Source organism: Schistocerca serialis, chromosome 3 (genome assembly GCF_023864345.2).
Source record: "Schistocerca serialis cubense isolate TAMUIC-IGC-003099 chromosome 3, iqSchSeri2.2, whole genome shotgun sequence".
NCBI lineage: Eukaryota > Metazoa > Arthropoda > Insecta > Orthoptera > Acrididae > Schistocerca > Schistocerca serialis.
In genome coordinates, this window is record NC_064640.1 from 699,846,627 (window position 1) to 699,861,347 (window position 14,721).

At 37.9% G+C, this 14,721-nt stretch overlaps 1 protein-coding gene across 1 annotated transcript in view; it reads right to left on the reverse strand.

The window, feature by feature from the left end:
• Positions 1 to 1,026: 1,026 nt before the first annotated feature.
• Positions 1,027 to 14,721, reverse strand: part of LOC126471115 (uncharacterized) — a 70,770-nt gene continuing 57,075 nt past the window's right edge. Inside the window, exon 5 of the mRNA XM_050099196.1 lies at positions 1,027 to 1,135. Coding sequence (XP_049955153.1) covers positions 1,089 to 1,135 — 47 coding nt within the window. The 3' untranslated portion in view covers positions 1,027 to 1,088. The remainder of the gene's footprint in view (positions 1,136 to 14,721) is intronic.

Genomic DNA, 14,721 nt, shown 5'->3' on the forward strand with positions numbered 1-14,721 from the left:
ACCGCCTCCCCTTCTGTTGCCCACTTCAATTAGTTGTTTGATCTCCTATAATGGCCTAAACCAGGTTAGTTCTGACCCTAGTTGTGCCCATTGTATGCCATTGTTGAAATATATTTTCTTTATTTTTACATAATTTTCTGTTCCATCAAGTAATGGTAGCCCTGGATAAGCAGAATCTAACAACCTTTTCCCCCTTCCCTGCCCATGTACAGCACATACTGAAAGGATATATGACAATAGCCTACATACATTGCACTCTCTCCTCCCACTTTAATGTTGTTTTCATTCAAACTAGGACTCTTGCTTTTCCCTCCCTCTCTCCCTCTCACATTCTCTTTCTCTCTTTCTCCCCTTTTCTTGCTTCAAAAACATGTAACTCAAAGGTAAAAATTACATATTTACACATTCGTGACAACTGGAGTGAGATATAAGTAAAATTCAAGTAATAAATTGGCTTTATTAATACTTTTGTTTATATTTACAATAATACAGTCAAGAAATTCACATAACTAACTCCATTGAATTATAAACAGTGGAACATTAGAAACCACAGTATAATAGGTAACTTGATGTTTAAGCTGTGAACGGCTGCAAACTGAATACAAATTATCAACAAAGTGCTCAGTCAGGGAAAGAAAGAATGTACAATATATAACAGTCATCAGCATAAAGAAAATTATCCATGGATGGTAAGTTTTATAACTTAACCATAATCTTTTACACTTTAATGGAAGTACAAAAGTAGCACTTCCATTGAGCACCACACAACAAAAGACAGCATCAGAGTGACATTTGTTGCAGAGTATTTATAAGCCAGGGAATAATTGAAAACAGAAACTAGAATTAATATTCAATAAAAGTAAATTGCCATATAACACCTATATCATTTTTATTTCCAAAATTTAAATTCACCTAAACATCAAACTCATTCATTACTTAGGAACATGCACAGTTTGAATAATACTCATGATTTAGATGTCATGTTTGACCTCTCCTTGAAAAAAATCATTCACTAAGGAACACCATGTTTCAAACTGTTTAATGCAGCACTTGTTCTATCAAATTCTTCAGCTTCATTGCCATTTTCATCATGCAGCAGCAGCAGCACCTGGACTCCCAGGCAATGTTGGCGCATCTGAAACATAGGACACAAGTTGCTGGAGTGGTCTGATAGTTCTAAAAACTTGGAATACAAGATATCCTTCCTGCATTTGTGTCACATTTTCAATTTTTTGCTGTGAAAACACTGTCCCATAGCCTTCCTCAATAGTAATATTAGTTGCAGCCATAAATTTCTCTATCTTCAGTCTTTTCCCCACAGTGCTAGATACATATGGGGGGCATGCGGGGCCACCTGTATTGCCACTCATGCCATCCCCACCAGTCAGCCCACATGCTATTCGTACGTTTCTTTCATCAGTCAACTTGACTGAATCGAGTTATTGAGTAGTTGTACTTTCTTATGTAGCACATGCCTCCTCGTCATCGTATTTTATACATTTCTGTCTGGCACATAGATAGCTAAAATACACCTACAAGGAAAGTCGCAGCTATTCTAGTGATCTCGATACATTATTCTGTCTGGCATTTGTTTAAGAAAAGTTGTGAATATTCTATTGTTTTCTTGTGCAGAGAACCTTTGACACATAGCATTATAAATATGGACTATTTGCCAAATAGGAAGCAAGTTTACATCCAGAAGACTGAAGAATGAATAAGTAAAAAGTCCTAGTTGTAGCAAGTGCAAGTGTGAAGATTAGTAAAGAGTGAGAGTGATCAGTTGGTTGTGAAGTATTAAAGATAGTAAATCATAATAATTTCTCAGTAAAAATATTATTACGAACTTCGAAACATGAGTTAGGTATGGGAAACTATTGATACGTATATCTCTGGTAATTGTGACTTTCGAGAAGATTCCTAAAAATGCATTGTTAGTATATAGGCCCTCTATCAAATGCACTAGAAAGGAATGGAATCAACAATAAAAGTTCCACACATGTAAATTTCCAGATGACATCATCAATGGAAACTCACCCCATAAGGTACATATTGGCTTATTAATTTTACAGTAGGTATTTGCTCACACTCCATAAAAGTCTGGAAGCAAACATTCTGGCAGCAAATGTTTCCAAAACAACTGAGCCACATATATAAGGGAAGCGCAGTCACTGTCAGGTAATCAGTTTGAAAGCTACAATCGATCCAGTAACTTGGAAGTGATAAAAAGTGAACAACTGTGATTATTGGCTATTACCACAGACTTCAGTCAGTGTTGTGGTTAGTGATGTTAGAAATATGCCGAGTGTGACCATGTGTGTTTTAGTGCTAAGCATACAAGTGTTCCATTTTTCAGGGTGAATAAAGTGTTTATTCGAGAATTAAACTTTGCATGTGACTTGACTATTTTTTATTACAGTAAAAGTAAAGATACTTCAAGATATTTTTAGTGCCCCCTACTTGAGGTTTTTCTGTATCTGCCACTGGTTTCACAATTGTTCCCTACAAAAAAATTTTCCTTTGCACAGAGTCTACACAATCACAGCTTCAGAGATTCTTGGCAACTACTAAGCAGTAGTTGTCTGAGCTCCAAAAGTCATTATAGGTGGGCAGAAAAGTGTCACAATTCTATAACACATTGAAATCAGTAATAATAGTTAGTTTGTGAGTACTTTTACTGTATGATTCGAAATGTTCTTTGTAAATATCCTGAAAAATGGAATGATTGGAAATATTTTGTGACATTTGGCACAGCATTCGAGGTGGTGACTAAATGTTCAATTCTGCCAATTGGTTTTGTAGCATCTTGTTCACCCTCCAATGCATTAAAGATGATAATAACAAATTCTACACTGTATATGAAGTATCATTGTCACATGGCTCACATCATTCTGGATAATGCAGGTATCATAATTAAGGAAAAAATATGATTCTTGAGTTTCTCCCGGCGTATTTGATAATCAAAATATCCACGGGTATGCTGCCGGTCTATAGTGTCCAACGGGCACAATATTTTGGCGATCATAAATGTCGCCATCATCAAGTGAACTGACGGACTGAGCTCCTGTGCACAGGAGCTCAGTCCGTCAGTATGTATGATCGCCGAAATATTGTGCCCGTTGGACACTATAGACGGGAAGCATACCCGTGGATATTTTGATTAAGGAAAAAATACATTATGCACGTACATTAGCATATTACTGTACCATGTAATTACACCACTGTCCTCTTTTAATGCAGATATAAGACATATTTATTATGATTATATAAACACAACTATCCACACCAAATACACATATCAAAAAAAGTTTTGCATCACCTCAGTTCCAAGAGTTACAGATCCTGTACAGAATATTGGAATAGAGATCAACATAAACATCATTTCTGCCCTTTTTATTGCTCATGAAAACCACACATTGCATGTTGTACCACCATACAGTAAGACCTTCAGAGGTGGTGGTCCAGATTGCTGTGCACACTGGTACCTCTAATACCCAGTAGCACGTCTTCTTGCATTGATGCATGCCTGTATTCATCGTGCCATCCTATCCACAAGTTGGTCCTGTTTAACCCATTCTTCAACAGTGCTTTGGCATACATCCCTCAGAGTGGTTGGTGGGTCACATCATCCATAAACAGCCCTTTTCAGTCTATCCCAGGTATGTTCAATAGGGTTCATGTCTAGAGAACATGCTAGCCACTCTAGTCAAGCAATGTCGTTATACTGAAGGAAGTCATTCACAAGATGTGCACAATGGGGGCACGAATTGTCGTCCATGAAGACAGATGCCTTGCCAATATACTGCTGAAATGGTTGCACTATCAGTCGGAGGATGGTATTCACGTATCATACAGCCATTACGGCACCTTCCATGACCACCAGTGGCGTACGTTGGCCCAAACCAGCAGGGAACCTCCACCTTGCTGCACTTGCTGGACAGTGTGTCTAAGGCATTCAGCCTGACCAGGTTGCCTCCAAACATGTCTCCGACGATTGTCTTGTTGAAGGCACATGCGACACTCATCAGTGAATAAAACATGATGCCATTGCTGAGCGGTCAATTCGGCATGTTGTTGGGCCCATTTGTACAGCACTGCATGGTGTAGTGGTTGCAAAGATGGACCTTGCCGTGGATGTCAGGAGTGAAGTTGCGCATCATGCAGCCTATTGCTTGAAGTTTGAGCCATAAAATGACGTCCTGTGGCAGCATGAAAAGCATTATTCAACATGGTAGCATTGCTGTCAGGGCTCCTCTGAACCATAATCTGAAGGTAGCAGTCATCCACTGCAATAGGAACCCTTGGGTGGACTGAGCGAGGCATGTCATTGACAGTTCCTGTCTCTTTGTATCTCCTCCATGTCCAAACGAAATTGCTTTGGTTCACTCCGAGACGCCTGGACACTTCCCTTGTTGAGAGCCCATCCTGGCACAAAGTAACAATGCAGACATGATCAAACAGCGGTACTGACCGTCAAGGCATGGTTGAACTACAGACAACACAAGCAGTGTACCTCCTTCCTGGAGGAATGACTGGAACTGATCAGCTGTTGGACTCCCTATGTCCAATAGGCACTGCTCACGCATGGTTATTTACATCTTTGGGTGCATTTAGTGACATCTGTCAACAGTCAAAGGGTCTGTGTCTGTGATACAATATCCACAGTCAACATCTATCTTCAGGAGCTCTGGGAACCGGGAAGATGCAAAACTTCTTTAGATGTGTGTATATCCTAAATACATATATGTAAGTAGGTACCATATGAATCATTTTACCACTAATAACTTTATTATCCACATTCAAAGCATCACTCATAACAAATTCTGTACTCTGCAATAGGTGGCTAGTGAAAATAGGTGAAACCCAAAACTAGTCAGCCAGTAAATAAAATGAAACTTTGGTTTTACACATTTAAAAATGTCTTTTCTGCAATGTTCAATAAATATATCAAGTGAATGAAAATAACTTACAGCATTCAAGCACTAGCTTTTAAATGGTCAAAAGCAACTCAGCTGCCCTTTCTAAGATGCTAGTATAAAATTTGTTCACTTACAAAAATTAAAGAACTGGTTAATATTAACAGTGTCACTGCTCAAATTACACAGCCAGTCTTCTGTTAAACTACTTGATGCCACCTGCTCAGCATACACACCACATCCAATTAACATATTATGCTTTGCTATGGTGGCATCACAGGTATAACACACTGGTGGTGGTTAATGGTGAAGGAGGGAGCTAAGGATTCTGAAACAGTGTGCAACAGTGAGGTGAGCCCTGTCGATCTGTGTGATGAAGGATGCATGCAGTCAGGTTGACAAATGAAAAATTTGTTCTCTCCCACTTACAGTCATTCTCTTTTACACATATTCCACTGTATCCAGCTAAACAACGACATTGTGAGATGCAAGAAGATGGTAGCCTCCAATACAGTAATTTTCTTACAGGTCTATTTGACTGCGACATCTGCCATCTCATTATCATAAATGATTTTACTCAGCAACTTCTTTCCTCCAGGTACTGTCAAATTATTCCAACACATGTTGACCATCACTTAATTTTTGTATAGTGGCAAATAATATGAAATGACTGATGGGATGACCATGGGCTCACCTTTGTCACTATCTGTGGCCAATTTCTTCATGGAGAATTTTGAAAGATATATATTAAACAGTGCTATCCTACACTTGCCCTATTTTATTTTTATGATTGTGCTGGTCATACTTCTTTGATTTGTCCTCATGGAAAGGAAACATTGCAGAAATTCTTTGACCACATGATTAGCTTACATCTTAACAAAGTTTTCTGTGAAAATGAAGAAGGGAGAACACACTTTTCATCCTTCCAAAATGCTGTGTTGAACACACTAAAAGAGCCAGAAACACATTCAATGAGAACCACTGCATTCAGACAAAACTGGTATCAAATACATGAAAGAAAGCCACCTCTTTCCAGAAAATGTAAATCCAAGTTTAGATGATCAGCACATGATATTTCTTCTGTTCTGAAGAGCAACACCAAGTAAAGTTGGACAATTCTAAAACAGATATGGGGCTATAATAGTCTTTCATTCACTTAATAAAACTGTACAGATGTTACTCCCCGTGAATGGTAGTTCAACGTCCCAGGTGATTACAATATTTCATGTGAAAGTGGCAGTAGCTACACAGGACAATCTAGTCAAAACATTTCCCAGAGTTGTAAAGAGCAGTGGTAGCAGCCCATCAAGTACAGGGATATGCTGTTGCTGAACACAGCATTATGAATAAATACAAAATATTTTTTGAGCAAACATGGATTCTAGTTTACACTTCAAATTAATGGGGGCTCAATCATAATAGAGGCAGTGAAAATCAGAATGCGTATCAACAATTTCAACACACTGGCTGACAAACACAGACGCTACATAGAAGTAAACCCTATAATATACATTATGATGAAAACAACAATACTGTAATTAACATTTCATTGTTGGCACCAATGTAATTTCTGGTGGCAGGCTTATTTTCAAAAGATTTTCATGGAGAACTAAAGCAATAAGTGTGCACAGTTAACACAAAGTTAAGCACTCTCTGGATTGTAATGAAGCTTCATGGGGTCTGACATCATTAAGATGGACCATAATGTTCACTGGTCATTCAAATTACCATTTCAGTGTGTTCTACTACTGCCCATAGAAGTAATAATTCATTATGTGTGAAAACCACCCACAAGATTATTGTCTTCATACCACACCATACGCATAGACTTTTTGGAATGAAAACCTCAAATCCCCTTCCCCATGTGGCCATGACTTATACTGAAGAGACATTTGAACCAGGTGTAGCTAGCTTCAGTCCCTGCATGGTGTAATGTTTATGGTGACCCATCTATTAAATGGAGTATTAAGCTCAATCATGGGTATGTCACACCCATAAACAGGCACTATAAAGGATAAAATCTTTGTGATCTGAGCTTTTCCCAGAAGATAGGCTGCTTCCAAAGTTCCTGGGTGTACTGCTGGATCCAATCATCAAAGGTCCCTGTTATTTCAGTGAACAACCATTCCACCATCATCAGGTGGTGCTGATTCCGTCATGAACTTTTGACTATTGGATCTGACAGTACACACAAGAACCTTGGAAGCAACAAAATTTTTGATGTTCCAAAATAAGTAAGTTTTGTGTATAGTCATGAGACAAAAAGTGGTGGTAAGTTTCTATGGGATCAAACTGCTAAGGTCATCAGTCCCTAGGCTTACACACTACTTAATCTAAATTAAACTAACTTATGCTAAGGACGACACACACACCCATGCCCAATGGAGGACTCAAACCTCTAACGGGGGGAGCTGCGCAAACCGTGGCAAGTTACCTTAGACTGCATGGCTATCCCGTGTAGCAAGACAAAAAGTAATACAATATTTACAAACATTTTAGTTTATCATATTTTTCTGATGCAGCTGAAGTATGAAAGAGGGGTGGGAGGGTTACTTTACCTATAGGTCCAATTAATGCAGTTTGCTGCACCCTGCCCCCCCTCCCCCCCCCCCCCCCTCCATCCCCAAATGAAGCAACTATTTGGCTGTGTTTTGTATATGTGCACTTCTTTAGCTCATTTATCAGTGAATGAAACGTATGTTTCCTTCACTAACCACCAACTTATGATATTTTTCACTTCAGTTTTCAAAGTGCTGTGTAGTGTTGTTAACAACAATGAAAAAACATCTGCTGTGTATGCTTAAGTGTCATTTTAATCGCAAGAAGGTATAATTATTTCTTTAGTGTGTACTTATATTAAATTCAACTTTAAATTAGGAGACCAAGACAATCCACATGCAACTCTCACATTTGACATAAATTCCAGCTCATGCAATTTGGAGAACCAACAGAACTGGGAAATTAGCTTATTTTGTTTGGTGCCTCCTTTTCTGCATCAGATAACAAACATAAAGGAATCGACTGTCAATGAAATGTGGACTATGCAAAAACTGGGGTCCTTCTGCATCTCTTCATACTTGATGTCTCATCATACTTGATAGCATCTTCCAGTAGGATGACAGTCTGTGTCACAGGGCCAGAATCATGCTACAGTGGTTCGAGCAGCTCAGTAGTGAACTGACATTGATGTCTTGGTCACAAAATTCACTAAACTGAATCTGATGTAACATATATGGGCTACCATTGGGTGACAGCTGCATGCCCACATACTGTCAACCCATAATTGACAGGAATTGCATGAAAATTACATAGAAATATGGTGCCACATACCTTCAGAAAAACCTAGGACTTGTCAGAGTCATGCCATGGAGAATTTCAGTTGTATTGCTTTCCAAAAGTGGACTAACATACTATTAAACAGGTGGTCATTATGTTTGAGCATGTCACAGTATGTAATACAATATACTAACACGTGGAAAAGAAATGCTTTTAAAATGGAATACAACCTGATCACCATAATTGGTTCTAACCATTTGGTAGATTCTTTATGCATTTAACACAAATAAAAATCTCTTCAACAGTTCCTATCCATCAACTGAATAATGTCTTGTTGGCCACGTTAGTGTTTTATCAGAAATGATGAATGAACAATGCTCTTGAAGATATTCACTCCTTCTCTTCTGTATAAGGAAGGAGTGTTCTTTGACCTGAAAATCTATGAATTAGTAATTTGCAACAATTTCAGTTACTGATTCAGTGCAATAAGAAAGTAATGTAAAGCTGTTACTCAAAATAACTGAGATGTTATAATACCAACAACTAAACTATAATGTGACCCTGAATGCACATTTTAGTCACTCCTGTTTGGAATATTTCCTGAAAGTCTCAGCATAGTTAGTGATGAACAGGGAAAGAGATTCCACCAGGAAATTGTAGATATGGAAAGAAGGTATCAGGGTGTAGGGAAGCAGCCTACTCACGCCTCATAAAATTCACATCAGTCTTTCCATTGTGTGCCAGCCAGTCCGCTGTAACTAGCTCTGACGTCATAAATGTTGTGCAATACTTTAAAAATCAAGTAAATAACCTGAAACGTTTCTAGCATGTCAGGAGTAATACTAAATCAATATGTGTTCAATATCAGTTCAATAACTTTAACCATTTTCGAAATTTGGACGTTTTTCTGTAAAAATCATTGGCGCAACAGAAAAGAGCTAGAAACTTACAAATTTATATTTAGATTCCTTTTGCGTAATAATTTAGTAGAAACAGTATTCTGGACCTCACAAATTAAAATTTTAGTTGAAATTCATGATTTTCTGGTTTTTTTCTTAAAAATTAAGGAAGCAAGATAGATTAAGTAGGTGAATAAATAAAGCTAGGATGTTTAAATTTAAGCAGAAGGGAGATCTGCTATAATCATAAAGATGTGAGAAGTGTCAACTGAATAACTATAAAACTATAGCGATAGCGTATCTCCAAAGGGCAAGTTCAGAGCTCGTCTACTGCGTGTAGTGTAATTAAATTAATTATCTCGCCCAAAATATTTGACTTAGCCACGTCAGACTTTTATTATGATTACTTACCTGTGTGCTGATTGCACATTTAAATTGAGAGCTTCATCAGCCATCAGCAAAGGAAGCAATGATTTATTCGATAACTTAAAGTGGTGCATTACTAGCCCAGCGGCTAGTCGGGAGAGCAGATTTGATCAGGCGTTTCCTTAGCCGTCCACACTGTGGCTTTATATGTAAGAACGCTGCGCGAGGAAGTAAGGCCCCAGTTCTCTCCAGATGCTGATTAGTGCACCACCTGTGCTGGGAGTCACGTCGCATTGGTATCGTTGATATAAACAGCCTTGGATGCCGTAATAAGTTACTCGGGATACGCGTAACCATGAAATCGTTTTCGAGTGAAGTGTTAATTCTGGGAGGAATTCAATGATCTATCTTCAGTTTGCGTATGTTGTATTTTCACGTGCCGCCACAGGACAGACACTTTACCACTATTTAACATGGTATTTGATGAACATTATCATCAAATTATGGCGAGCATTCACTTAAACATTTAATTTGAACAGTTATAGTTGCATCAGCGCATTAGACTCTGAACTGCTCTGGTAGTTGGATTGTGTGGATTCTTTTTGGTCTGTGACTTTGAGAATATAGTGAACATTTTAGAGAGAATCATTTTAGAGATAATGGTTTTTGATTATGAATCCCAGACAATCTCCTAATTCCTCAGAGCTATAAGCTGTAGCTATAAATGTATTTCTCAGATGAAATGGGCACTAGGAATTCTAATTACAGGCTTCACGTTTTGATAATCACTTTCTGGTTGCCAATATTGTAGTTAGAAAGCCAGTGTTGAGAACAACAGCATTAAATAAAGAAATACAAAATATACATTAACAATTATTCCACCCGCCGCCCCACAAGGGTAAATGGAATACATCAATGCTATCTGGCATTTGGTACACAGTGGGGAAGATTCTTACTAAAGAAAGGATTTTAACATGCAGCACCTTTCCAAAAATATAGCTATTTTCACACAGACAGGTCAATATATGCATTTGGGGACATAAAATGAAACAAAATATGCTACACCTTTTTGTGAGATTACCACATTTTGCACCTTTTCCTTTTTATTCCTCAATCAGACACCTTCCCTTCAACCCCCCTCCTTTTTTTGTGATTTCTAATATACTGAACAATTTTTTTTCTCTTCTTGAATGGGTATTAAATATTTGTTTAATCAAAAACCAGCAATGGTCAATAAATATAAAAATATGATTTATGGAATGCACCAGTTATTCTTCATACTCCCAACAACAATAGCCAACCTCAGCAACAATATTCAACCTGCAGCTGTAAAATCAAATTAAATTTAAACAATATTGCTGCAACAGTCTACCTAAATTCAGTTAGTGCTAGCATGACTTCAATAGTTCCTATCTGTCAACTGCATACTGCCTTGTTGGCCACGTTAGTGTTTTATCAAAATGGATTTTTCACAATGACCAGTAAATTAGAAACAAAATAGGTGAAATAGATGTATTCCTGAGCCCAAACTCATGCCATCATTGTAGCATAGAATAGGAAGTGGTGTAAACTAGAAAATAATTATTAAAATTCACTCACATCAGCATAGGAAAATTCAAGTCATGCGAGAGACAGAGGTGGAAGCAGGAAGCAAACCAGTTTGTCACAAGTATGTAAGGTTGATGAAAGTGCCTGCCAAGTAAAGATATACTCCAGCACAGTCTATGAACTAGCCAAAAATGTACTCAAGATGGTGAACTTCAATAGAGGAACTTCATGCTGCTACCACTTACCATCTACTGATGGAGAAACTGACTGTATTCCACCAACACCACTTCACAGAGTGCTGCCAATACCAGACTGCAACACAGAACCCAGCAACAGGACCTCTTGCAGTCCACGTTCCTGTTTAACATTCAGGTGCCTTCAGGTGCTGACATCTACCAAGGATAGGGAGGTTATCAACTGACCACACAACTATGGACACCAGATACATCCTGGATGGGTCATCAATGACCATCAAAGAATTCAGGGTGGGACTGAGTACACTCCAGCAGCCGGAGTGAGTACCATTTCTTTGGTTATCATTTGGAAGAGTCTAGGCATATTAATGGGCATGCAATGTTCAAAGAATCTTTTGTGAAACCAATGGAACCTGTCAATTTACCAGAATTTAGAGGAAATTTTAAAGAGACACAAGTGTAGTGAGTGTCACTGTGTTATGGTCAGGCAGAAGAAGTGTTTAAGGTTAGTTTCATACATTGTAAGTCATATTTTTCTTGTTTGGAACATGTTGCTCTGTTGTATGCATGTATTTTCAGAGTAAATATAAATTAGTGGTAAATTACACAAAAATGCTAGGTACAACATGAGCTACTATTAGTGATAGCATAACTGCTCTGACAAAGCAAATGTCACAATTGTCAAAGGAAAATTCTCTACAAAAGTTATACCATGATGAATTGAAGGTTCAATTAAGAGCTTTGTGGGCTGAGCAAGAGTCGCAGTCAGGTTTGAGTGAATTTAATTCTCTAGTAGCAATGCCCTATTTTTCAGTAGATTCTTCAGTATCTAACGTAGTTACACTCTTCTCCAGCAAAACAACAGAGGACATAACAGCACTCATTAATGACATATTTGGTGTGGCTGGGATGAGTAATTAATCTAATGAATCTACTCAGTGGATGGCCAATTTACATCTTACATGTGAATCCCTGACATAGGTTACGTATCACAAAATGCTGGGTAAGGCAAATACATTTGAATAGCAAGTGGAAGGTTTATATCAAAGTTGTCTTAAGCAGGACAGTGCTAGATTTTATAGAGAAAATTAGAGTGAGCTGGCATAGAAGGTAAATGAGACTGTGGGGACTCTTTCACACAGTCTCTGTAAAGTAAATGTGTAAACATATGAGGCGAAATAGAATCCAGAAGCAGACCACGTCGTACTCAGGGAGTCAGAAAACAGAGCACCCAGTGTGTTTTTATTAGGAATATCTGCAGAACTTTTGCAAAGAGTTTGAACAGAAAATCCAGAGGATTCAGTTACATCACTCTGTGTTGCTACACATTTGCAGGAAATAGATATTGCTACACAAGTGCACAATGATACATAAATTTTTGCTTCTGAAAAGAATTGTTATTGTTGTGGGCATTTGAAGATGCAATGCAATTGGCCTCAGTGTTACAGATGAGGGCATTTTGGCCACAAGGCAAATTATAGTGGAAATAGGAAGTAGGGTAACAGAAGCAAGCAATGGAAAATGATAAACATAAACGGGGATGTTTTGCCATCAGAAAACATTCCCAATAATGGTACTGCAGACACTAATGCAGAGACAGATTGTTGTTGGATGGGCTTTGTAAACTGTAAATAATGTAAATTTTTAGTCGATACTGATGTGTGTGTATCTGTGATTAAACTAGACCTCATGGGTAAGAGAAGACAAGGGACGCCAGGCTATAAATTACACTGAGTAGGAAATTATGATATAGTATCATTGGGGACAACACAACTCGTTTTCAGGGTTGTAACTGTAGGATTTTGTGAGCATATAGAAGTGTTGCCAATTGTGGGACAAGGATATTCTGTGATCCTTGGACTTGGCTTCCTAGATAGGCAACATGAAAAAATTAATCTTTCACAGCACACAGTTGTACTTGGTAGGAACTTGTTTCTGATGAACCAAATGGCTATAAATATGTAGATGATACATGGTACACCAATTCCTAAGGTGTCACCAACTGAACTGTGTAAACATACACTATAGATAATTACACATGCTAAAGTACCTGCAGGTACAAGGAAGTTGGTTTGGGTATCTGTAGATGCCGATGTGCCAAAACAGAGATTACATGTAGTTGACTCACTGTAGAAGAATGAAGTATTAGATGAAAGAAATTGTTTTATATGAAGAAGTGTTGCACACACATGCAACATTAGTGTGTAACTGATGATTCCAGTAAGCTTTGATAACTTTGGGACAGATTAAGTGAATCTCCTAAAAGAATTAATTATAGCAAGTTTAGAGATGCTGAATAATGAGGATATGTATGGATCACAAGGTGATTGAAGCATCAAACAAACTGTCAATGTGTCTGTACTACATGCCAAAATTCATCATTTCAAGGACAGTGAATTGGAAGCCATGGTAACTTTGTTGTTATGATGTTCAGATTTATTCAACTCAGATGGTCCATTACCAGCTACTCTCATCACACAACACTGCATACCAATAGATGATAATCCACCAGTCTATAGGAAACCATAGAGAATAATGAAACACCTCCAGCCATTAGTAGACAAATTTATAGATTATCAATTACTTGAGGGTATTATTGAGCATAGTGATAGCAAGTAGTCAGCAAATATCGTTATTGTACCAAAACAGTTAGGTGAAGGTACTCAATAATATTGATTTTGTAATGGCTAGTGTTACCTGAACACTTGAACCACCACAGATGCAAATCCAACCCTGAACATCATGGATACATTAAAAAACCTAGGAAGCTGTAAATATTTTTTGATGATTGATCTTAGCAATGGTTACCACCAACAATGTTTCCATAAGATAAAACCAAAACTGTTTTCATAGCACCAATATCAAACACTGTAGTTTGGATTGAAAAAATGCTCTGACTATATTTTAGTGCCTATTAGATGAGGTGCTTCATGGGTTAAAACAATAATCTGTATGGTATACATTGATGATGTAATTGTGTACATGAGAACTATAGAAGATAATGACAAATGTCTGGATGAAGTATTTAGTAAACTGATGGCAGCACACCTTATACTTATGAGGGGTACCAAAAAAAAAAGTAATTATTTTTTAAAAGCTAACTAGTTTCAAATTGTTTACAAAACAACCTTATCCCCTTCAAAATACTCTCCACTAAAACCAATATATTTGCCCACTGATACTTCCACTGCCCAAAACAGTTTTTTGTAGTCATCTTTAGAAATGACTCACAGCTCCTCCTTCATTTTCTTCTTGAACTCTTCAATGTTCTCAAATAGGTGTCCTTTCAAGTGTTAAAATAACAAAAAATTGCACAGAGCCATGTCAGGCGAGTAAGGTGCATGGAGCAGTGGAAACACGCCACTTTTAGCCAACAACTGTCTAAAGGAGATGTCTGTGTGTGCATGTGTGTTGTCATGGAGGAAGAACCAGCCTCCTGTCTACCACAAATCGGTTCTCCAGGATAACCCACTAATCTCTGACAATTGATCAATTGTCTGTTGATGGTCTGTCAGCACAAGTTCT